Source organism: Megalopta genalis, chromosome 5 (genome assembly GCF_051020955.1).
Source record: "Megalopta genalis isolate 19385.01 chromosome 5, iyMegGena1_principal, whole genome shotgun sequence".
Lineage (NCBI taxonomy): Eukaryota > Metazoa > Arthropoda > Insecta > Hymenoptera > Halictidae > Megalopta > Megalopta genalis.
This window is the reverse complement of record NC_135017.1, coordinates 15,651,732-15,676,361: the sequence shown is the minus strand read 5'-3', so window position 1 is coordinate 15,676,361 and position 24,630 is coordinate 15,651,732. Positions and strand designations below refer to the sequence as shown.

The window sequence follows — 24,630 nt, the reverse complement described above, 5'->3', positions numbered from 1 at the left end:
TCCGAATCCTAAAATTCAAGGTGCTGGGACTCACCGAGAAGACTCAGGCGTGGTTGGTGTCCTGGGGCAGCTTCTCCAGGCGTGTCATCCTCCTCCCGTCGAGTATCCTTTCAGGGGTGAACACACACGCGACAAACAGGTCGTCGGTCCTCGAGGGCACTATGAAAAGGAGGACACGTCCGATTAGAGTCGCGAGATGCACGCGGAGAGGGACGCGGCGGCGGACCTAACCTTGCAAACAAACCGGTGAAACGTCCGACAAGCCAGGAGCGCTGCCTCGAGCGGCGGACAAGGGAGCACTGGCAAATGGCAAACGCGACCCTGAAACGGGTTTTGTACGGGACAGGTCCGTAAAACCAGCCGGCGAAACGGTCGGCGAATCACCGACACGAAACCTGTGGACGCAAAGGATTCTCGACGTCGCAGAAACCACGATATAAGGACACACCGTAGACACAGGAGCCTTCGCGACAATCGCGACACAATATCCGCAATCCGCGGAAGGACTGTCGTACCGGCGGCGGCAGCGGCAGCGTTCACCCGCGCCCCGCAACGGCGCATCGTCTACTGCTGGAGAGGGGAGAGCCTGTTAAAGAGAGAGGGAAACGTTAGCGAACGCATGCGCGAGAGGGAGATGGCAGATAGGAGCCTATGGAATGGAGAGGAAAATCATGGGGAAACGCATCTGTGAGACGGAGAAAGGAGATAGGCGCCGCTCAGCGCCGTTGCCGGGAAAAAGTGGCGGGGAATGAGAGTGGGATGGTTCGCTCAGGCTCGTACCTGCAAACTTCCTTTTCGGGCTCCTACGAGCGCCGATGAATTTTTCCTCCGTTTTTCGTAATTATTCGAAACCAGTAAATGTTATCCGTCGCTCGTCAAAATCTATGTACATCTACCGGATTTCGAGAAATAAATGTTTGTAAAATTTATCGAACATTTATCTTTTGCACTTGAATCGAAGACGTAACTCCGTTTGGATAAATAAAAGCATTGTAATTTTTAAGAAACTGCTCCATTTTAACTAATAAATTAGTCAGCATGAATAGTTTTTGTGGGAAATAATGTTAAAAAATATGAAAGTCGTAAAAAATGTAATTGAATCGTCGAAATGGCGAAAGTCGAGTGCCGCGCAAATCGATTCCTCATCAGAATGTGAATCGGCGGTTTTGCAACTTTGCAACCAGCCGTACTTGTTAAGCAATGTAAGAAACAGGTGCTTAAACTTCTAAGATTCGAACCTTGGTATAAATAAAAGCAAACAGTACGAACCTCTGCAGACACGCAAAAGGGTTGCTCGATCATTTTCAATGTTTAAATTATCTCCCATATAATTAAAACATTCGCGAGCAATCCCACAACTTCGTTACTCGTCTTGAATAAATTTAAATATGAGAATGAATATGTTTAATTTACCATATCTTCTTCATTCTGGTAGTTGGAGTTGGAGAAAATAACCTGCGATCCATCCGCAAAGCGTCGATTTCTTACGTTGTTCCGAACGGAAGTCACTACGTGAATCACTACGTGGTCAAAATTTATTCGAATTAAAGCGTCAATTGAACTGGTCAGTCATAGACGGCGCGGCGGAACGACGGAACGAAGAACCGGAAGTAGCCTGCGGATCAAGATCGATTCAGTTTTTAGTTTCTATTCGTAGTTAAAAGTTCCTGAAAGAATTTACGTATATCTGCCTTTCAATTAATGGAACGGTTATACGAGATTTTAAGGATCTGTTTAGAAAATGTTCCAAATCCTTACATACGCGAAAGTTCATATCCAGACTGTTTACATTGACCGTACGTTCAGCGACAATCGCTTGACTTCTATCGATTTATTTTACCTGTTGTTAATCTAATACAATGGGACAACGGTGTAATTAACAAATATTACCAGAAGAAAAAAACCGTTTCGAGGGTTTGTGTAGTTTTGTTATTTGAGGTTACCAATTGATTATGATCCTGGGATATGTAGGTTAAAGTTGTCAAACATGCCATAATCTCCAAAGTTTCTCAATAAAAAGTCCTTCTAGTACAGTTAACTATTTCAGTAAACGTTCACGAGATAATTCAAATAAACATTTCGTCTTTGAGTTAGCGTCTGTTGTTCACGGTTAGGTTATTCTACGATGTTCGGGAAAGGAGGAACGTTGGGACATTGAGGGGAGGGGGACGTGCACCGAGACGAACAGACCGGTCGAGTTTGCGCAGATTCGACAAACCGTAACCGCAGTATAAAACGTTTTCCGCGCTTTTTCGTCAGCCAAATAACGTCGCATTACGGACTACGAGCAGAAATCGATTTTTCCATATCAAATGCTAAAAAGCCGGAGAACTGCTGTACGAATCTCTGCTCGATCTGTTCCGTTTATTCCATTTGTTCCACAGTTTCGCATTCGACTTTGCAATTACTACTTGTTTATCACGGTCACGCCGATTACCTTGGTAAGATTGTTCAATCGTAATTAGCTAATACACAGAGAGTTTTATACGATTTTAATCGGGTAATTTAGATTATGATTTGATAGATACAGTTTTTCCGTATCAAGATAAGAAGGCAAAGTATCCGAGTATCGATAATCACGAATTATTTGCTCGATAGGTTACGTTACGATAGATGCAGCAAAGGATTGTTCGCTACGTTCGAATTCTCGTCCTATCTGCTCTTTCACCGTGCATCCATGATTCTATAGTATACATAGATTCAGTGTAGTATTTCTATACTGCGTCCACACACACACACACACACACACACACACACACACACACACACACACACATAGCTTGTTTACATCGGTGCAACGGCAACCATAATTCGGTCGAACACAAAGAGCTCGAAATGCATTGCGTGTTCAAGCGTTGAAGGACGTTGCGTCGAGCAGAACGAACGACGTCGGTGCAGTTTGTAAGTTTTAATTGGGTCATTTTTAATTACATTCAACGTGTCGATTTCTTAACGAGCACTGCTAATTCTTCCTTTAATTTTATAGTAATTCAGTCCATCGAATTGTTACCATTATTCTTGGTGCAAGGGGTAATGGTGTATTGAAACACTTGGATTTCTTTAAATGATACACCGTTTCAAATAATCAAAGGATCCGTTTTGATTTTTAATGTGAAAAGGAATATTAGGACAAACGATTACTGGATCCTTTAATTATTTTAAACAGTATTTAAGCATTTTATTTGTCCAACTCAATTTAAAAATTTGTAATATTCTTTTGTATAATTCAGGGTATTTTTTTATAGATACAGGATCCAGATGACGCGTACACAAATCTAGAAAACTATTAACAAAATATGTTGATTGTAATTAGGACATTATACGTTATATCTCGCGTACAACAACCGTAATAATCCATTATACAACCAGGCTAGGGAGGTTTATGCAACTGTACAAACAAAGTATTAAAAATCAAGAAATAATCTTCCAAAAATAATAAATGCATAAATTCTCACAGGCTGGTCACTTTGTATATACCGGGTACCTCAGCAAATTCGTGCTGGAGTTAGCTGGGCCGTGTTGTAATTGTAAATACCAACTACAGCGTAGGCACCAATTATTTCTATATTAGTCTACTATCACATGTTTCAGCAATTGCGAGTATTTAATCGGTATAAATAACGAAGGATGCGAATAACTGACTAGGACGGGGGAATGCGAGGGGCCAGAACTGAGTCTCTATAAATATTTTTCACCCCCGAAAACGGCGGTGTTCACTCCGTTGAAAAATAAAACATTCGGCCGAATGAATATTAAACGTCCGAATTGGACGGAACCGGGGAAAAAATATTCCCCGTAAAATAAATAGCCCGTTTACAACGGAAGTCACGCGGGCAAATAAAATTCTCGACACGGTAAACACGGGCGTCGGGATGCTGCTTTTTATTTTCTTTGCTCTCATGTTTGTTGTATATTTCGTTGTGTTTCCTCTTTTTCCTTTGTCTGTTTCAGCGACTCAATTATGAGAGCCGCAGGGAAAGTGGATCGGAGAGAACGCATCGCGGTGAGATTTTCCATGTAATTGGCCGATATCGGGTCGTTCGGCACGCTTTCTAGACAACCCAAGGTAAATCAGGATGTTTCTTCGAATTTCAAACCGCCCGCCGTCACACACATCACCCTAAAAAAACACCCGTATTCCAGTTCACCTGCTCGAAACACTACAACAGCAACGTCGCAATCGTTTATGCAGATACAGATTTTTAAAAGCGTTGCAGACAATTTTTATTTTACACAAAAATCCATGCTTACAGAATTTTATCGGATCTTCTGTTCTATTCGTTTCTTTAAAAGCCTAAACAATTAAATTGGTAACAGAAAGAACGTAAGTCGATTTGGTCGGCTGATAAAAATTCTGTGTCTGCATAAAAATCTGCTGAAATATGACTACGTTGAACGTCCCTAAAAATTGCGTTATCTTAATGACGTTGCGTGACTTCAACCGGTTAACATTTCACAGAAATACTTGCATAAATCGCATAGTTATACGAGGGGGAATGTAGGAGAGGGGTTTGTCGCAGCTAGAATTTTCCCAACAGAAAGAAAAGTAATATCTCCGTGTGATTTACATGCCGAGCGCCAGTCAGCTCGTTAATAATTCAATTTTCAATCTGGTCTTAATGCTCGCTCGATTCTCTCTCGCTCCCTCGGCCTCTCTGCTCGCCTTTTCTAGTTCCTTTCGTTCCATTTCCGGTTTTAGACGAAAACAATTACACTCGGCCACGGGAACACGGTTTTTCGAAACGATAACACTCTCGCCTGTGTGTGCTTGCACAAACAACGGTATCGCCCTTAAAAATTCCGCTGGTTAATCCGCTCCTGCATTGCCGTGTTTTTCGAAACCAGTGCCGGAAAATTCACGCATCCAATGCACACAGAACGGCGGAGAAACAAGGGCGCTAAAAACCTATAACAGCACCCTTGTTGCTGGCGAGATTGTTTCACAGCTAGAAATGAAACTTGAAGGGAAATTAGGGTATTTTCATTTATGATAAAGAGAGTTTCTCTGATTGTAAAAATCATTATCCGGCGAAATCGCCTACATTTTTCGTCGTGTGTGTTGGGGCGATGGAGCCACGTCGCTGGTTTTTATTTATCTATAATTAAATAGGATTACTTCGGGCCGAGATTTTCAGCTCGTGATGAAAAACGGTACATCAGGCTATCTCTGCGGATCGATCTGCAGCCGAGAAATTAATTCTCCCCGGCTGCTCACTCTTCTCTCTCTCTCTCTCTCTCTCTCTCTCTCTCTCTCTCTCTCTCTCTCTCCTTTCTCTCTGTGTCGTCGGTAATTGTTAACGAAAACACAGCGTTCCAATTGTTCCATCGACACGCGCAAATTACTCCCTGCGGCTCTCCTTTTTCTTGTTTTCGCGAGCACGACGTCAACCGGGACAAAGAGAGCGGAACTGTGAATGGACAGTGAACGGACAACTGTGGAATTTGGTTTTATGACTGTGTTTTATGTATCGTCGCGATTCGACATGTAAAAACGTAACAATTCTCTATACATTACAAGAATCCGGCTGTTTGTTCGTGTCGTAGAGCCGATGCGCCACCGGTATACCCTGGATTCAAGCGAGGCACGGACTAGTGAGATCGGAGAGGAACATTAAACGGAGGAGGCTCGGTGCGTTCTTCGTGATCCTCCCGCAAATCCGGGGTGCGAGATTTCCTTCAAAAACTGTGCTACAGAGGGCTGGTTAAGCGAAGTTTGTTGCTAGCCGAGTCCAGTTCGCAAATGCAGAACCATGAAGCAGTCTTTGTAGCCCAGTTTGAGAAGCACTGCGCGCGATTATGCTCGTGGCTCGGCCACGTGCTCGTCAAGAGTACGATCGAGGCGAGGGCGACTCCGATGAGCGACAGTCTTGCGTGGACCGCGATCTACGAGGTGGACCAGAGATCCAAGCGATTGGTGTTGCGCGAGCCAAGTTCGTTCCGAGCTGCGGCAAACGAGCCCGGAGCTCTCCAGCTCCTCCCCGACGCGGCCAGACGCTACGGCGACGATCCACTTTGATCCACGGATGTTCGGAAAGCGGTCGCCTGGCCTGTTTCACCCGTTAATCGTCTAATCTCCTGTGGTTTCTCGAAGGAAACGTCGATCGAGCTGCACCTCGGTCGCTTCTGATCCCCGCGAACCTGAAACAAAACCGTGGAAAACCGTGATCTCTTTGTTAAATGAACGTAGAATGCATCGAATGAATTTATAGTACTGGTTCTATGGCAGTCGTCCGGTCGCTAAATCGTTTACCAATGCAGACTACGTTCATTCCTGATCCGTTAATCTCGCCGAGCAGACTAACGTTAATTTCAGGCTAGTACGGTAATGCTTCTCCGCTTGTCCACGGGAGCAAATCTTGTTCCACACGGAGAAACGTGTTATTTCCGCGTGGCTCGTTAACGAATGGTAACTAGTATCGAGACCGTACCGTGTTCGGAGATTAATGTTGCAGGAGATTCGATAATTAGAGGAGTGCTTCGGCGATCGGTTGCGTATAGATACGTAACAATTAACGAAGCGTTGCCGCAGTCCTTTCAGCTGATTATCCGGGACGCAACGGGGCGTAATGCGATTCCCGGATAATTGTTTGCGATAAATGGGTCGTGCCTTTTAACAGGATCGATAAAGCAGGGAGCTCCGCGCGCCGCGTCGGAGTTTATTGTTAGGTTCGAAGGTCTGCGGCCTGGATAGCCACGCACGCGGAATGCTCGAATTCCATTAATTGGAACATCGAATTTGCTCGAATTTTTCCTCGGCCGGAAACAGAACGGAGAGCGAAGGATCCGCGAGCGCGATTTATGACCGATGGGGAACGCGCGCGAGGATGCCATGATCGCGCGAGTTAGGGCTCCCATCTAGGGTTAAACCCCGGGCCCCCATAAAACTAGTTTCGCAGCGAACTTTCTTTCCGGTCGAACGATTTATCGCCGACCTTTACGGCTCCGGCCGCCCTTACAAGATAATCCGACGTCGCACGAAAAACCTTGATGCACGACGTTTACATGGCGGCCGTTTGCTTTAGAGCCTCGTTTAAAGTCGAACGGGCGCACGACCGTTAACGGTGAACGTCGTCGTCCCGCGAAATTGCGAACCAGTTCCAATTTGCACTCTGCACGCTCCCGCGCACCCGCGCCGATCCAGATTTTTATTAGGTCGGGACAGGCGCCGCCACGGGACTTTTGCATATTCCGTCTGGTCACGAACCGACCGTAAATTACTCGAATCTGTTAGTTCACGGCGACAACCGACGCAAGATTCACCGATACTCCATGAAATTGTTGGCACTTGCATTTTACCAAAATTCAAGTTCTCTCCAACTAGATTCTCGCTACTTCTAAGTGTACATACATTGCGAACACCTTCAGAGGCTATCAGATGAATGGTAACGACGTCCTTTAGAACCGATACTAATCCAAGAAAATTGTTTCCAGGTCCATGGTATGCGGAGAAGTCTACAGCCACTAAGGAAAGCCAGGAGAACTTACCCGGGATCGGTTACTTGTGGGAGTTGACAATGTTGAGCGCAACAGCTTCGGGCACGTTGTCCTCCTCCTGCTCGTTCTTGACGCCGAAGGTTACTTTGTAGATGAAGGACGACAGCAGGGCGCCGCCGATCGGCCCGAACCAATATACCCAGTGATGGGACCACTGATTGTTCCAGAGGGCCGGGGCGAACGACCTGGCCGGATTCATGCTGCAGCCGGTGTACGGCCCGAAAGCCAACGCTAACGCGCAGACCGTCAAACCGAATCTGACAGGCACAGAGTCTGTGTTCTTCTCGTTCCTCGGGTCCCAAACGGCACACGCGACCAGCATCAGTATGCCTGTCGCGATACCCTCCAACAGAAGCCCCTGGATCACCGACAGTTCTGCGTGCAAATCGGTCACACAGAATAAGTTTGTTTGTTCGGGTCCGCTGCTGGTCAATCGGTTTGCTGGCGTCACCATCTGCAACCATGATTTATCCTTTTCTTATAGAGTACTCGAGCAGACTGGACAGTTCTTTGATAGATTTGAATAGCGACGAGACCCAATGAAATCGGTAGGCTACTCAAAGTCTCGTCATCGTCGAAGAGGTAATCTACGGACGGAGAGCAGCCGTGCATTTTTACCAATAGACGCTATGGCTCTGCCGCATTCCATCCGAATAGATACCAATGATCGTTAATTTCCAGGTGAACTCGTCTGGCATATCTAGCACGCGCGATGTTTGCCAAGGGATCAGCGTTACGTAAACTCTTCGCGTGACGACGAACGCGTGACGCTACCGAATCAGCGATTATCCGATCGGGGGTCTCGAACTTCGATAAAATGCGGCGGGGGCAAAGTTCCGATTAAATTAAGACCGTCTTATCGGCCAACAACTATTCCCACTTCCTCTCGTTCGACGCAGCCTTGGGCAGTGCGGTCGGAGAGCGTGTCGATGTGCATGGAAAAATTACGCTCGGCGTTCGAGCTAATAGGATGAGAAAATTCCTCGGGGCTGCCATTGAATGAATAAACAGTTGGCTAACTTGACCGTCCGTGACCGACCTCTTCCGGCTCGCCAACTTTCGATTCCCCGGGAGACCAAGAAAAGCACAGCTTTCTTACTCGATCAGAGGCCTTATAGCTAGGAACCGAGCACATATCGCTGGCTGAGGACAGCCTAGAGACATCTGTCGGCACTCCTCGCGGCAGCGGCTAGAGGGCTGCTAGGATGATACCTTTCTCATGGATGCCTCCACCGTTATCGATTTTTATGTATTCCCTACTCGAATAGTCGTTGAATATCCTCCGCTAAATGCACGAGACACGGCCTTCTAGCTTAGAAGCAGCTCTTCTTCGAAACCCACCTTCAGCATTCCGTATCCGATGACTGCTCCCATAAGTTGCGAGACGAGGTAGACGACGCCTTCGGAAACTGTCTTCTTCCCGAGCACGATCGACCCCACGGTGATGGCTGGATTAACGTGAGCTTGGCTGATGTGTCCGACGCTCTGCAAACAGCCAGTAAATAGTATTGAACAATAAGTTCTCGAGTAATGTCGCGGAGCGATCGATCATTGTTTAATCTGGCTGGCTTTCGTGGACATTAGCGCCGTCTCGTTATCAAAAGAAGACGATCAAAGGCGAAAAGACACAGACAATGCGAATCGAGAATCGCGACGAGTCGCGAGCCAAATCATCAATTTGATTATCAACTATCCCAAACGAGTCTCTCGATCTTATCGAAGCCGATTAAATTTAATTCCGAGTGGAGAAGCGGTCGATAAATTGCGCGAAGATCTCGCGTGATATCGTCGAAGTTTTTACTGATTTTTCAGCCGCAACCTATACGCGGAGAAACTTAAAGTCCCTTTGCGCACCTGAATCACGAGCATCACTGCCAGGCCGAAGGTCAACGCGATCTGCAGATGCGACGGTACCACCCCTAGACTGGCCACGCAGCCCATGCAGCCCACGAGCACCAGGATAGCGGTTCCGAGTACTTCGGAGAACCCTGTCAACAGGGTGGCCTTCACGCCTCCGCCACCCTCCACCAGCTTCTTGAAGCCTGCAAAGAAAGGCCACATTCTCGTTACCACAAATCAATCGATAGTTTGCAATCTAGACCAGGAAAAATAAAATATGTAAAATGGTCTCGCCTGCCCTGACCCTAATACAGCGTTCCAGGGAAACGGTAGAATCCGAAGAAGGTCAGACGGAGGAAGCAGAACCGCTGTTCCAGTCGCGAACAACGAAGAAATTAATCAACCAAAAAACCACTTTGTCGGTTCTACCCTACTTGTGCCTTGCGCAACCACAAGCAAAGAGTAATCATTACTGGATCGTTCTCGATGCGTTCTACAGGGCGATAACAAATTGGTGAGAGGTTTCAAGGTGTTTAAACGATTCGATCGAATTCTAAGTGCTCTGATTTTTAGGGACCCAAGGGGGAATAGACTCTCTGAAGTCTAGGAGCACGCGGTAAACTCTTACAGGATGATTCAAAATTGGCGAGAAAAAGACCAAGGTGTTTAAAAGATTCAACGAGATCACCGCTTGCTTCGATTTTCAGGGGTCTAAGGAAGAAGCAGTCTCTGGATTCTACAGAATGATTCGAAGATGGCGAGATGTAAGAAAGTTTAAAGAATGTATCAACATTTGGACCCCGGTCGAAGCGATTGGAATCGGACGCGACAGTAATTTGTAAGCAACGAAAACAATAAAACGCAACAGCAAACGGATGGTAATCGGAGGAGCTTGGCGCGCGAGTTTTGAGCAAGCCTGTAGCCTCGGTGTCCTATATCGGGCCGCGACGGGAGATCGAAGATCTGGGGAACTCGCGACGCAGACTCCGCGAATCCTCGCGGCCATAGGCGCTGCAGGCCATCCTTGCCGGCGTTGCTTGGTCGCCAAAGAGAACGAGGAAAAGCAAGAGGACGCGAACGGCGAACAAGGCTCGGATCCTTACCGAAATCTAAAGGCATCCTGCGATGTCTAGTTGGACGAGTCGGCGCGGTCGACGTGCACTCGGAACCACTTCCACCGACCGAGTAAGAATTGCAAGTGCAAGAGGCTTGGCGCTGGCGCTCGACGAGAACGGCCAGACGAAGGACGCGCACCGTTTCCGTTGACTACCGTCGATCCCACTGACTGCTAGGCAACGATTAAGTTTTCTACGGTTGACGCAAGTGTCTCAGATAATCGCTCGTAAACACGATCGGTTCTACGCCTAATCTTATCGTCCCAACTAATGGTCGACAGAATTTGAAGGAATTTTACCAATCGGTCGACAAACAAGTCCACCAAGTAATGATGTCAGACCCTGAGACCCTTGTCTAGACAAGAGACAAGCATTGCCGATCTGCCTAAGAGGTTCCAAGGAAGATTGTAAATGGAAGAGAAGGGAGAGATGATAGTGATTTACGATCGACTTCCGCGCATAGGATCGTCGCAGCACCGTCGCCGGATGCTGAGGAGCGCATGTAGGAATTCCTGCATCGATATTCCATCGAGAAGCCAGCATCAAACTAATTTACAACCGGCACGGAACTCGTTGAATATCGACTGCCTTGGCATGGATACCGGCGCCTTGAATCGTCGCTTAGAGGATACTTTTTCTAGCTATCGAGATAGTCAAGTTTACCGGGATAACTCGGTCGGTCACCGATTACATTATCCAGGCCTGTCGAAGTTAGCCCCTGATTTACGATTATCTAGATTAAATCGATGCTAGAACCTGCCAATACCCCCTGCGGATGGAGCTAGAGAACTTTTGAACGAAGTTGGACCAGATCGTTGTTAGAGTCCGATTTCCTAGGGTACTCTGGACGATATCTAGGACCTGGGTGCTCAAGTTTTCATCCAAACAATAGGGATACGAGGTAGAGTTAGGTCAAAACTACTATTAAACCGTGGATCTTTACGCGAATATCTATTTTCCTGTTTTATAGAGAGGCGATCGATAGAATATCGGGACGGGCGCGTTAAACGAAATCGCTGGCACACCGGTGAATCCCGGATAGCGAGGAGTCGCGTGGATCGCGGTACTTCGATCACGATGCACTCCAGCGGTGAGCGTTGCATCGCTGATCACCGGACGGCCAGATCTTTATGCGCTCGGTATTACCAAGGATCGATCTCGGACCCGAAAATTCCGAAAATAATGAAGCTGCGTGCCTGCATGTTCCAGAATTCTTTGACTTTGAAAATTAGAGTAGAGGGGTTAAATTTATTTATACGAAAAAAAACGCTGATTTTTCTGAAGGACTATGATAATTAATTGGAATTTTTCAGGATTCCCCGAGATGCGATTCGCTTCCGGTCTGGGAATACGTCCGGTGCGAATTCCTTCGTCTTTTTGCACAATGAAACAATCACGATCGAGATTGTAACAAAGAAGCTGCACTTTACAGCGCAACATGAAGCGTTTTATGTCTCTTCAGCGAATCGCTGCGCTGGGAAAAAGCTGCAACTAACGCTTCATGCTGTTTATGATGATAATCACCACGGAATTACACGTTTCTTTGCCTTTTATATTCGTTTCCACGGCAGTAATTGGTAATTGCGATGACAAACGATAATTTCGGTCGACGCATAGCGCGTGCAGGCCGCGTTTCGTGCAACGCTAATTAAAATTCAATTAAATATTGAAACACGTTACGTGCACCAAGAAAGAAAATTAACTGAAAATCGCAGCTTCTCCTTCTCCATTAGTTACGCGGCTATTTTTCCCGATCGTAACTTCATCGCTTCGCGCACATTGTGTCCGGAACGATTCCGATCATCCTCCGAAGCAACTAATTAGCAGGATTTCAAGACTGCGAAGATAAGCATCGCCAGGGAATCCTTCGTGGCTAGGAAAACACTAGGAAAATGATAATAGCATCGGTATTTACGGAATTTCTGATTCGCCAAGACCATTGTGCTCGATGCACCTGACGGCACAGGTGCGACGTTGTATGCGCGAGGGCTAAAAATAGATCGCACACGTGTCTGAAATGCAGAAAAACGGACATCCATGCACGAATGAAAAGCGCGAACATGTGCACACCGGTAATCAGGATACGGATAAACAAAAGGAATTGCCACAAAGTTGCCGGCCAGCATGATATTACCGACGCGGTTGCAAAAACGATAGCGAAAAAAAATCATGCGAGGATGGAAGAGAAGGAGAGACGAAGAGATAGAGGGAGAATGATCGGAGAGCGGCGCTAAAGCGGACGCGGACGCCCGCAGCATTCGTTTTCTAATTACTCGTGCATGGAAAATTTGTGCCGCCGACGATCCTTCGATCGCTCTATTACTTTAACAGGATCCGTTGCGCAACAACATTTCTCATTACAATGGGCGTTCCGGATCGGGAAAGAAAATAAAACTGGAGGGAGAAGAAAGGACTGGATCTGGTATTCGTATCCAAGTGGGCCATTTGTTGCCGTTGATAACGGGAACCGATTAATCCTTCGGATCGATTCGATGCAACGCGGTAGCTGCGTCTCTACAGGCCGCTCAAAATCTCCCGAGCCGCTGGAAAATTTCCAAAAAATTCATTCGCATTCTAAACGCTACCTCGTATTCAGCGCGGAAGCTGCGACGCGTTGCGTATTCCGGATTTTTTCGAAATTTCTTGCGGCCAGATTTCAGGGAACCAAAATGCCGAAAAAAATCTGTGAATTCCGCGCACACTCCACGGTGCGCGTTTTGGAATTTTTTCGGATCGTCGACTCGCGGACACACCGATCGTAATAAATTCGGAGACGCGTCGAGTCCTTTCGCACCTGCTTGAAAATCGAATCCTTGAGAGTTACTAAAAATCTGTTAGCCGTATCTCTGTAACTGTTTCGTCGATATATCGAGGACGACGCGTCCACGCGAGCGAGGTTCGTCGATCACCGGGCGAAACCATCGAATATTTCCGAAACGCCAACCGTATTAAGACAACAGCGAAGTCGCGAGTGCTTTTCGAATCGCTAACGATCGGCCAGTCAACGGCGAGTCAATATTGATCGTCTCGAGATTCCATTTGGTTCCTGTTTGTCGGGAACTGTGTACGCTGACAACGAGCCGTAGAGTCTACTTTAAAGTTTGCGCGATGGACTCCGCGCGTCTCTTTAGGCCAAGAATTAACAGATAAATTGTTCGTCGGTATCCTGCTCGGTTGTTAGCCACGGATCGCTAAGAGGTCGCTGGCCTGGGAACCCTCTCTCCTCGACGCTCTTTCTGTGTTCGAGCGAACTATGATCCCTTTTATCCGAGATCAAGGTAACGCGACCGGGCCCGATCGACTCCACAGAAAATCTTGACCCGACGTGACTTTTCTTCGTACGGTGAAACGTTCGAACGCCGGCCTGTTTCAACAGTCGTATCTCTCGCAGCTGTGTCATCGTCGTTGATAAAAAGCGTGTTTCCACTAAATATGCGAGCAACGTCACACGCGATCGGTCGTAACGACTCAGCCTTCGTTTCTCATTCATGCCAGACGTTCCACTAAACGTTCGGTAAATCTTTTTATTTTAGTTTTCCGAGATTCCCGAGCTTTGCTCGAACGATCGATCGGCGAAGGGCTTTCGATTCCTCTGTTGCCTGGATCTTTGGGCTGGAAGCTCTTCTTCCACTGTACTCTTCTGGAATTGACATAATCGCGTAGCAGCTCGCTAGGGAGATTCCGTCGAGAAAATTCCGTTTATCGGTTGATGGCAGGTAATCCGAGAAGCTTCCGCGATGAAATACGAGCGGCCGATAAGGGCGACGCGACGACGGGATGTTCAAAGGCGAACGGGACAAATTGTACGAGTTATCGTCTGAACGCGAAAGAAGGCGAGAAGACGCGCCGTCGGGCGCGGGGTTAACATTGATAACATTTGCCCTCCAGCCGATCCCGCGGCGATTTCGCAAACGCCGATCGATCCGCCGCGATTTATCCGAAACTGTCCCGTAATCAGCCGGCTATCGTCCGCCTGGCAATCGGGCAATAATTCGAACTAAAGTAAAACGTCTCTTCGAATAGTCGAGCACTTTTGTCGCGATAATGGGAACCCCGATAAGCGACACGTGTTTACTACTTATGCACGTTTCGCATCGATACGCAAGAAAAGTTAACGAGACGATTAACACCGTTAAACGTCTCTTGTTAAACCGGAACTGGTGGCAATGACTCCGATCGTTTCGTAGGGCTTGTTTTCGATATCGAGGCGATCGTTGCCTCGCATCTGGAACATTCGAGCCACTGTACGTTCGTATGCTCCGTCTGTATCCAATTTCTTTCATTTCTAAAACCGAAAAGGGCCGGCATCTGCGATATCGATCCGATGCTTGGCCCATTTTATGACCACTGTGTTAATTTCGCGTATTTTCAGGAGCGAAATCAGCGTGATCCACCGTCGAGGCGTTATCGTGGAACGGAGAAAGCGACCGAGGAGTAAACAAACGAAGAAAAGCTGGGCGACGATAAGAAGGGAACCGATGAATAATTAAAGCTCTACAGGAAACAAGCATTCGCGAGGTCTGCTCCTTTTGAAATATTCATCGTCCACGACGAACCTCTGACTCCGCGACCGATTTCCCGCCAAGAACTTCGTCCGCGTTGCTCTAATTGCTGATACCGGCTTAACGAGCCTACGGACATCTCTTTCTCTCTCTCTCTCTCTCTCTCTCTCTCTCTCTCTCTCTCTCTCTTTCGCTTCCTCTCTCTGCCGCCCTTCCTCGCTCTCCCTACGGACGAGCCCTCGATCACGATCTACCCCTTCAATCTTTTTATTTCTGGTCTGAAATTCTTTCTTCCTATACCGTGCACTTCGCGCTAACGTAAATTCAAAATTAAATTCTTCCCGCGGTTCTTTTCTTCGATCTATCCTCGTTGAACTTGGTAAATAGCTAAACGTGTAAACAGGATCCTAGAGAATTAGGGTCAAGAGTCTATCGAGAGTCTGTTGCTCTTTCCTTCCATTCGCTTTCATCGAATTTAACGCAAACAACGGTGCACTCTTATCGGACTCGGCATAAGTAGCGGAGAGGTCTTGAATGGCTCGTGTTTGTAAATCTGGGTTGAAACGGAGCTATACATATAAAAAGCGATCGAAGATCGATCGGCTTACCTGACCGTAGATCGTTCGAGGACATGATCAACGATATTGTCGAAGACACTCACTACACTGACCCGGTGTGTCTCTCTATGTTCGCACGGGGATCGAGGTGGATCGAGGGTATAGATCGTGGCGAAGGCGGCGCGCGCGACTGAACGCGTCTCTATACGCCGGGGACGATCGTACGCAATTTATCGCTACGGCATGCGGCACGTGGCCCGCCGTCGAATCAACGTGCACCACCTCTTCCTTCTACTCCGCCACCTCCACCTTCCGCTCCCGGCTCTCTTCTCGTTCTCCGAGTTTATTTTCGATTTTCCCAAACCGAATCGTGCGTTTATTTTCGCCTCGTTCGACAAACTCTCTCTCTCTCTCTCTCTCTCTCTCTTCACCCGCTGCAATTGTTCTCGCAAACAACGTCGCTGCAACGAGTAACGCGATTCTGGGTCATCGAGGCTCTCGCTCTAGCTAGGATCTAGCTCGGTAAATCCTCTAGATCTTAGCGAAATCGTCCTCCAGCGGATCCGATCAAGTTTACGCTCTAAAAGCTCCAAATTTGATTTAGCATTCCATTTAACGTTAACTGGATTCAACGTTCGACAGAGCGAACATTCAATGGCGGAGGTAGCTTAATCTGCAATGGGTCTTCCCCAACTGCAGATAAAAACACATGAAACGCCTAATCGTATTATCGTAAGGTGGAAGTTCAGAGTCAGGGTATCGATGCGTGGCAGTATCGGGCTCTTCGTAAATAAACGAGTCAAATTGGAGCAGTTCAAACATCCAATTTAACCAAGTACAATGGTGAAATGCTATCTTCCTGGTTGCAAAGAATACTCGTCGATGATCCAGACGAGGAACGCGAAGACGGAATGATTCAGAAACGAGAACGCGTGCCACTGAGAAATTCGAGGAACGAGCGCCGATTGATTAATTGCTGGAAGACTGTACCTTACGACGAATTAACGTACCGGGAAGGTGATGAAGAGAGAGAGAGAGACTGTCTTCCAAAGGTCGAAGCAATGATCGGAGGAACCCGATAATCACTTTTCTTCTTGCTGGGAATCTTGACTAATCGATGCTCTATTTCAGATAGTACGATTCGAAAAGAGCGACGAAGAACTAGAAAGAAGAGACGAGAAGTCTATACCTTGAACCAGCGTCTTCCAAAGGTTGAACAGTTAATCCTAGCTGCCCGATAACGTCTTGTTCCAATCGATGCTCTGTTTCAGACGGAAGGATTCGAGATGGGGATGAAAAAAACGAAGAGAAGGAGGCTTGATAAAACGTATCAAATTTATTTCTCTGCTTGCCACCTCTGACACTCGCTCGGGAGGACGCCGACTGCGACTGTGCACGCTGCGAACAAGAGGTCGATGTAGCTGGAGCGGCGAGCATGCTCGCAGCACAAACCGGGCCACAATTAAAAGTTTCCGCGAGCGACACCGCCGCGGGTAATTTCCGGGACGCGCGCCACTAATTCCGTTATTTCGAATTTCCACACGGAATGCACCGGCTCCGCTCTGCTCTGCCCTGCACTGCCCTGTTCCGCTCGGCTCCGTTGTCTCCCGGAAAGGACAACCGCCCTAACGAGCGGCGAATTCGTGGTCCGGCGCTTCGATCCGCTGAAATACCGTCTCCCGCGAATATTTCTCGTCCATCTTTTCGGCATCGGCGATCCGAACGCACGCGGGTTAGTCCCAAATAATAGGCCTATAAACCAGCCAACCAGCCAAGGTCTAGACCCACAGCGTATCTTACATAACCTTCGTCGCTCCAACTTATTCTAGAAGCCTGGTAGGCATACGTGGAGTTGGCAAGAGTTGGACGGCGCTTGGAGCGAGCGAAGACCCTTATCGAATACTTTGTACACGAACGAATCGTCCAAGGTCGATCGATGACCGAGAAGTCCTCCACTCGTGGCGCAATCTTCACTTTCTCCGGAGACTATCCTCGCATTTCTCTTCCAGATCGCCGCCGCCGAAGAGCCAGCTACGTTTCGAGCTTCTAGATCCAGGAGAGGAAGAGGCGGAGACGGAGAGACCTCGATCAGGATTCCGAGTTGCGTACCGTGAACCACCGAAATGCAATTGCTGGCTGAAAGAAAGGGGTCGGATGCAGTCCGTGGAGACCTGCTACGCGTTCGAAAGCAATTTTCCGAGTCTGCTGAGACCCGCATGCGGCTCTGGCAGACGCAACAAATGGTTCCTCGACCTGCTAGGCGCAACAAATGGACAACCAAGTCCGAGCATCTATCTACCTTCGTTCCTTAGGTCTCGAACTCGTGCCTATTGTCCCGGAAAAGAAACCGGTACATCGACGAAGCGACCACGGATCCGGTAAAAGGTCCCAGCCAGAAGAGCCAGTGGTCCCTCCAGTAGCCGTTCCAGACGGCAGGACCGAGAGTCCTAGCAGGGTTCAAGCTGCATCCGGTATAGGGGATGAAGACGATGCAGAGCACAGCGACGCAAAGGCCGAACCTGATGGGCACCGAGTCAGAGTTCGCGGAGTTCCTATGATCCCAGAGCCCGCAGGCGAATAGCACGAGGATCCCGGTGGCGAAGGCCTCTGCACCGAAACCCTGTATGATCGTCAGGTTCGCGTTGACGTCGGTCACGCAAAAGGAGGCTGCCGACTCTGGTGTCGTAGAGTAGACCATCTCCGCTGGAGTAATAAGCTATCGCGAAAAGGAAAACGAAAGATTCTTAATAATCTCAATTGTTTAGGTCTCCAAAGATGCTCTAGGAGAGAAGGCTCGCGTACCCTGAGGAAGCCGTAGCCGACCAGAGATCCTATGCACTGCGACAAGATGTACACTGCTGTCATTGGAAGCGATTTCGTACCTAGGATCATCGCTGCTATCGTGATAGAGGGATTGATGTGCGCGCCGCTGATGTGTCCCACGCACTGAAGACAAAGATTAGATAGGAAATAGCCAGGAGATGGAGAAGTTTGAAAGTTGCGTTATCGGAAAATCGTCGAGCATGTTTACCTGTATGGCGATCAGCACGGCTATGCCAAAGGTTAATGACAGCTGCAGGACGCTGGGCGAGACGCCCAGGCTCCCTATGCAGCCGGTGCATCCTATAAACACCAGCAGCGCGGTGCCAACCATCTCTGCTAGAGCCGCCAGTAACATCTCCCAGCGGGTGGCATCTTCCTTCATCAGGACGCTCAACCCTGTAAATCAAACAGGTAGCTACAGCCGGGGTAGCGTTGGATAGTCTATCCGTTTCTCTAAACATACACTTCCCGTGTTGGCGTGCCGATAAGCCCAAGGACACTGTACTACCGAAGAGATTCTGTACAGAGTCATCAATTTCTTAGACGATTAAGCGAGGATCGTTTTCAGGTAAACTAAATTGCTGTTTATCATGTAAATTAAGAACCACGTCGCGGAGACGACGCGATAATAATAAGGGTCTCGGGCCAGGAAGGTGGGAGAGAGAGAGAGAGAGGGGGGGGGAGAGTTGCAGAGACCCTGCTAGTCGAAGCAGCCGCACTTTTGAACTTTCGGCCCAAGGAAGTTGCTGAAACGTGATTACCCCGTAAACTAACGGTGTTAAGGGTCAAGCGAGAATCTGCGTGGAAGTTCCAGGGCTCCGGACTGCCTCGGATGCAACCTCGACGGGAAACCGAGGCTGCGTTAGGCAACGTTCCGACATAATTGTTTCCACCGTTTAGTTCTAATCTTAAAACAGGGTGTCTGCAAACTTCTGCGGCCTCTACTATACACAACTACTATACTACACTCTTCTATATTTTCACCTTGAACTTAAAACTATTATCTTTCAGACAAGAGCCTGATCGATTAAAAGCTGTGTCCCAGAAACTCGAGAGTTCTATTGGAACGGAGGCACAAAGGCAGATATAGAGTTCTAAAGACTGCAGTAATTCATCGGGAATCCGGGACCGGATCGCTCGGAAAATTCTCCCAACTTTATGATAGATTCTCCGAGGAACTCGGTGCCAGAGTTCGTGCACCCTAGGCTCGTTCCGGAATATCGAATTGCCACCGAGTTCCCGTGATTAACCGTGTGTCAACCACATGGCGATTAGAAGGCAACACGTGTCCCGCGCAATTTCCATTAGGCGGATCTGTCCGGCTTGTGTCTGGAACGACAGCGATCATCCACGATGATTGGAATTGGCTTCCTGGATCACCGAGACGTCTGCAGATACGCACAGAATCGAGGACAACGATCGTTTATTATTTTTTGGACTCGGTTCTGTACCGGAATCATTTTTCTTACAATGGAGAGCCTCTGCCTTGCCGGACAACTCATTGTCGATGATAATTATGTTAATACTGTTATTTACAATTGCGTAATAATATTTAGCAGGCTCGGCCTTGTATACGGATCGGTGATGAATCAGGTACTTTCGAGAAAAGTGCCGACTAATCTGCTATTTGCTGAAACTATTGAAAGTTTCAATTTGAAACGTTGCGCTAATATCTATCTCTCGGATGATAGTTAAAAACTTGAGTCATTTACACGACCAGAGAATAATGTCAATTGCAGCTTTTCGCTTCTGCCCCAAAACTCGGTTAAAAATTCCATCCGGTTGCCGTTCGATTATCATTGGGTCAAACCGCTTCCGGACTTCTAACTCGCTGACCTCCCTCGAAACTGGTCGTTTCCTTAACGAGCTACCGTTTTACCCAAAGATCGAGCCGGGTCAAATTATGCCGCGAAAAGTTTATCGAATTCCTATTCGACGATTTAATATACCGTTCGATGAACTGTCCTGCAAATTCTTTGATTTCGGTCACTCGATAAAATCGAGCAGAAAGAGGCGCGCACCGAATTTATAATTTCCATCGTAATCCATATGCAACGAATTACTTGAACGATTACATAAAATCGTGACGCAACTCGCGGTGATTACATCGGTCAAAGAAATTGTTAGCAAACGTCTTCATCTATCGCGGCGCGGATATTTTCTTGGACGATTAGAGGAAACTAATTTTCGTTTTCTTTTTATTCCCATCGAACGCGAACGAATCGTTCGATGATCTTTCTTTTATTAAAATATTTTTTAACGTATTCATTGTTTTCTTTCAAATAACTTGTTCCACTTTCAAATTGTACGAGGCGTAAATCTATTTTATATTGTTTCTTCTGTTTCAGAAAAGAGGAAACGAGCGAAAGTTTCTTTCAAGGGGAAAGGAACATCTCTGCGTGTTAATTGTGAATTGCGAAGCATTCGGAGGGTGGTGCCGGTAATTACAATGAAAGTTACTCCACAAGTAATTGTAGATCGAGAAAGTAACGCGCGGCTGGATTTAGAAAATAGTGAAAGGCTCCGGGCTGGAAAGCCCGCCGCGCCAGGAGCCTCGTTCTTAATTAACGATCCTCTCACGGCCATCCGAACGCCATCTCTTCTTTCGAAGCCGAACTTTTTTCCCCGTTTTTTCTCGCGCTTCCTTTCTTTCGGTTACCCTTGATCGATAAGGAAGAACTTGTTTTTACTCGATTCTAATTCGAAGAAGTTCGTTTATCAGTACTATGTAATTTTTCAGTAACAAGAGAATGATTTATCAGGGAGACGAAGAACATTTCCCGTGCAACAAAAATTAATTCGAACGATCGGGAGACTTTTGTACGAACAAGAGATACGTGTTACAAAATGTGTAAGAACCTTCGATGTATCGGGCAATCGATGGACACAATTTCTATGCAGATGGAGAGATCGATGTTCCCGAAGAGGATCCAAGGAATGGAAAGACGGATGATTTTTCTCAGGAGAGTCGACCGAAGTTGAAAGGTAAAATGAGAATTCCTGATAGACGAGACACCGTTAGGGATCGTCAACGAGACGATGACACGGTAAAGGTGGGACCTTGAGAGGTTTCGTTGACCCACACCGGTTGCCGAGAACTTGACCCACTGTCTCACTTGTCAGCGTTACCGTTCGCGTACCCGTTCCATTTGTGTTTACACGGATCCAACAGGTTACTGTAGCTGATCTACTTCGCGTTGAAAACAGTCATAATTGCACAAACAAATTAAACGTTTCTCTTTTCGACACAACCAAAGTGGAGCAGCGTTATCTAATTCTCCGTTGTAATTATCATCTGGAACGATTATCTTGAAAAATATTATTTGCGGTTAGCGTAGCAGGCGGATGGAGAGGAATCGCTGTGTACACTTCCGATTCTCCAATTAGTTGACCGATAAGTGTTACGGGACCGATAATTAGCGTGATTAGAGGATCGTTGGCCAACGTACCGTGATCTTATTCGAGGCTTTGCTCCGCAGGTTTCAAAATGCTGGCGATTTCCGTCGGGGGAAACGAAACAGGAATGGAGAAAGGCGATCTAGATATCGCGTTTGCCTTTGATACTTGGAAACCCTAAGTTCGATCATGGTTTTTGTGCCTCCTTTCTCTTGAAACCGCAAAGGATGCTACAGAGCCGCTTGGAACGAATTTGAACGAGCCGTCTGCATACGTCATCGACGTTTAATATTATTTAAACATTCGCGAATTTAAAAGAAAAAACGAATGCTGTTGCATTCGAGAGAGGCTAAAGAAACATCCTACGTAAGCGTCGATCGCATAGCTTCAACGATCGAGGCAGGAAAAATGTTCAAAGTTGAAAATTAGAGGGGTCGACGATCTCGATGGAGAAATAGCCCGTGATCCGGAATGATCGTGTGGCAACCATGGATCATGAAGATCGTAGGTCGCTCGTGCGTCTCGTAATCGCGAGAGGCTATCCATCCTCTCGGCAATCCTAATCGCGGCTCGGCACGAAAATTGACCAATGATCGAGGGGAGAGAGCGTTTCCCGCGGCGAGCACCGGCGGAAAGAAAGTTCCTCGCGAAAGTATCTAGAACGTGGAAAACGCGAGAGAAACGTGGATCACGTGGCCGCCTGTCTCGTGCCCGTCCCGTTCGATATCACGAGCGAACGGAATCGCTATTTCCAGGCCACGAAACGAAAGACATTGTTTCGCGCCGTTCGCATTCCTCCGTCGCCGGCATTTCACCTGCAACCTGTTACGTTCTCTATAGTACAAAAATATCCTATGCATCGATTGCAATTTAATCTTCTCGCAAGAGAGACCTTGCAACCCCGACGGATAGGCTGGAGAATTTTTGCCGATACTCGAAGTAGAGAACGAAGGGGACGCAGAGTCGCGCTACTCGAAAAACAAGAGCAAAGCTAACTCTGTTTTCCTTCACGGAGAACTCTCGCAACCCCGTTGGATCTGCTGGTGGAATCGTCGACAGGATGCAAAAGGTAGCAAAGAGGACTCGAACGCAAACAAGATTTGCACACGCTATAGAATATAATTCGTACTCACAAGGGGTCTTGAGCTTCTCCTTGGCGGCCTGCAGACTTGGTCTGGAGCTGAACGTGATCCCGATGCTCTTCGATTTCCCTACAGAATTTTCCGTGATCCCGGTCGGCGTTATTATCGAGACGCCACCTTGCTCCATATCGGCCAGTGATTTATCGAACGAGTTCGCCTGTCCGCTGAAAATTTACGCCGGTTACGTATATGTAGACGGCATCGAGCGCAATCGCGGAAAAATTCGAATGTTCTGTGCTGGCTCGATCGAGCCGATAATCATGGCGAAACGACCATTGGACCGAGCGTTTCCGTCGCTCCTGGCTCGCGAGAGTTCGGTGTTTTTAATATCGCAAGGTTCGCGCAAACATTGGCAGCCCGATGGTCGAATAAATGCTGGGATAAAACAGCAGAGGTTTCTGAATCGTGTTAACGATGAAAAATAAAAATGAATTTTTAATTCCGCGGTGTTTGCGCGCGAACGTTTGCGATTCAATATCGAGATTCAAAGTCAGAAGTAAGCGAATTATCCGCCGACCCGGAAGCCACGTGCCTAAACTCGATCACTTATTATCTCGAGAATACGATGGTTTCGACGAATCGACGTCGAAGCTTCCGATCGATCGTTAGACAAGGAGTCGGCGTTCGTTTCGGTGGTATCGACGTCGCTTCGAATCGCGTAGCCCTGAGCAAACGAGCGTATCTTCCGCGACAACCGTCTTAGAATCCGTTGAAATACAACGGGCCGATTGCAAACACTGGTGAATTACAGTTCGTAAACACGGTGTATCGCGGATTCGTGGGCCTGTCGCGCGAATAGCGATCGTAAATCGAGTCTAACCGGTCGTAAATCGTTGTCTCGAGTCGTTCCGATTCGCTCGGACAACGTGAGCCTCGCTAATCCTACGGGATTCGTCTCCGATATCGCGAAATCTGTCAGCTTCTGGCTGCCGCGACTTTTATAGAATAATTAGTCGTTGCGCTATTATTTACGAGAACTTTGATTTACAAGATCCGTCACCGACGTGTGTGACACATCATTAAGACGCAGTCTTCCAACGCGTGCACGACGCAATAATTCGGATTAACGCTAAACCCATCGAGTAATAATAGCGTGGATCGTTCGATCGAATTCGTTTGGATTTTGTGAAATTTCCTGCAAAAGAAACTGCTGATTTCGACCGTGGCAGGTTTAGCTTTAATCCGCGGCCAAGGTTCGCTCGATACGCGACGCGCTGCATCGATAAACAGCAAACGAATGAGAAATCTTATCCGGAAAAATATCGCGCGCGATCGTCGATCGCAGAATTAGCAAGCTGTTCTCTAAAATTGCGAATGTCGTTTCAGCAAACTCACCGAGAGAAGCGATCCGCCGCGATACCGACAGAAGAGATCACACCGAGGAGCACGCGTCACCGGCGGATGATCGGAGTCTAGATCGGCTTCTGGATCAACTTCTGATCGACAGGAGGATATCGGGAGGACGCGGTTCGACCGTCGAATTCTCGTCGCGTGGCTTCGACGAGACTGAATCGTTTCGCGAGTCGCGGCCACCTCTATATGTAGACACGCTCCTCCTCTGCCAGACCGACGGGCTCCCGTTATACGACAACGCTCTGCGAGCACAGTCTCTTCTGCCAAATTCCTCCTCGTAGCGTTTTCCCATCTCTCCGCGGATCGATAGGGAGACCATGACTGCGCTGCACCCTTTCATCCGAACCGGATCGCACCGCTGTATCTTGCGAGGGGCCGACACCGGTGGCTGTAGTACCATTGCGAAGCC

General features: G+C 47.7%; 3 protein-coding genes and 3 long non-coding RNA genes across 9 annotated transcripts in view; 3 read left to right on the top strand and 3 right to left on the bottom strand.

Moving 5' to 3' along the window:
- Positions 1–1,532, bottom strand: part of alpha-Man-IIb (alpha-Mannosidase class II b) — a 66,526-nt gene extending 64,994 nt beyond the window's left edge. Inside the window, exons 1-3 of one of the 2 annotated variants that reach the window (XM_033481905.2) lie at positions 1,414–1,532; positions 232–586; positions 35–159 (exon numbers count right to left, since the gene is read on the bottom strand). The gene's annotated coding sequence lies outside the window, so the exon portion shown is untranslated. Of the gene's footprint in view, positions 1–34; positions 587–1,413 lie in introns of both variants that reach the window. The other variant, XM_076522229.1, reaches the window with a different exon arrangement.
- Positions 1,533–1,948: 416 nt separating this feature from the next.
- Positions 1,949–4,131, top strand: LOC143259520 (uncharacterized). The gene is made up of 2 exons (XR_013033488.1): positions 1,949–2,441; positions 2,599–4,131. It is a non-coding gene; the product is annotated as an uncharacterized LOC143259520 (long non-coding RNA).
- Positions 4,132–5,441: 1,310 nt separating this feature from the next.
- On the bottom strand, positions 5,442–15,716 carry LOC117226756 (aquaporin). Of its 2 annotated transcripts, none has more exons than XM_033481415.2 (5): positions 15,559–15,716; positions 9,349–9,536; positions 8,836–8,979; positions 7,486–7,948; positions 5,442–6,138 (listed from the first exon to the last, which is right to left on the bottom strand). In XM_033481415.2, the coding sequence occupies exons 1-4, from the start codon at positions 15,581–15,583 to the stop codon at positions 7,496–7,498; spliced, it is 810 nt and encodes a 269-aa protein (XP_033337306.2). In that variant the 5' UTR covers positions 15,584–15,716; the 3' UTR covers positions 5,442–6,138; positions 7,486–7,495. The 2 variants fall into 2 exon arrangements, with proteins under 2 accessions (XP_033337306.2, XP_033337307.2); XM_033481416.2 differs by lacking the exon at positions 15,559–15,716 and adding an exon at positions 10,437–10,569.
- Positions 7,941–20,594, top strand: LOC117226758 (uncharacterized). The gene is made up of 6 exons (XR_004491888.2): positions 7,941–8,076; positions 8,176–9,847; positions 9,907–11,349; positions 11,419–14,966; positions 16,639–16,718; positions 16,779–20,594. It is a non-coding gene; the product is annotated as an uncharacterized LOC117226758 (long non-coding RNA).
- LOC117226755 (aquaporin AQPAe.a) lies at positions 16,825–24,368 on the bottom strand. 2 transcript variants are annotated; one of them, XM_033481414.2, is made up of 6 exons: positions 24,204–24,368; positions 22,860–23,032; positions 18,539–18,726; positions 18,310–18,453; positions 17,807–18,223; positions 16,825–17,639 (listed from the first exon to the last, which is right to left on the bottom strand). In XM_033481414.2, exons 2-5 carry the CDS (start codon positions 22,993–22,995, stop codon positions 17,816–17,818), a joined length of 876 nt encoding a protein of 291 aa, XP_033337305.1. In that variant the 5' UTR covers positions 22,996–23,032; positions 24,204–24,368; the 3' UTR covers positions 16,825–17,639; positions 17,807–17,815. The 2 variants fall into 2 exon arrangements, with proteins under 2 accessions (XP_033337305.1, XP_033337304.1); XM_033481413.2 differs by having other exon boundaries at positions 16,825–17,643; positions 24,204–24,367.
- On the top strand, positions 20,653–22,865 carry LOC143259519 (uncharacterized). Its single transcript, XR_013033487.1, has 3 exons — positions 20,653–20,770; positions 21,071–21,315; positions 21,810–22,865. It is a non-coding gene; the product is annotated as an uncharacterized LOC143259519 (long non-coding RNA).
- Positions 24,369–24,630: the final 262 nt, after the last annotated feature.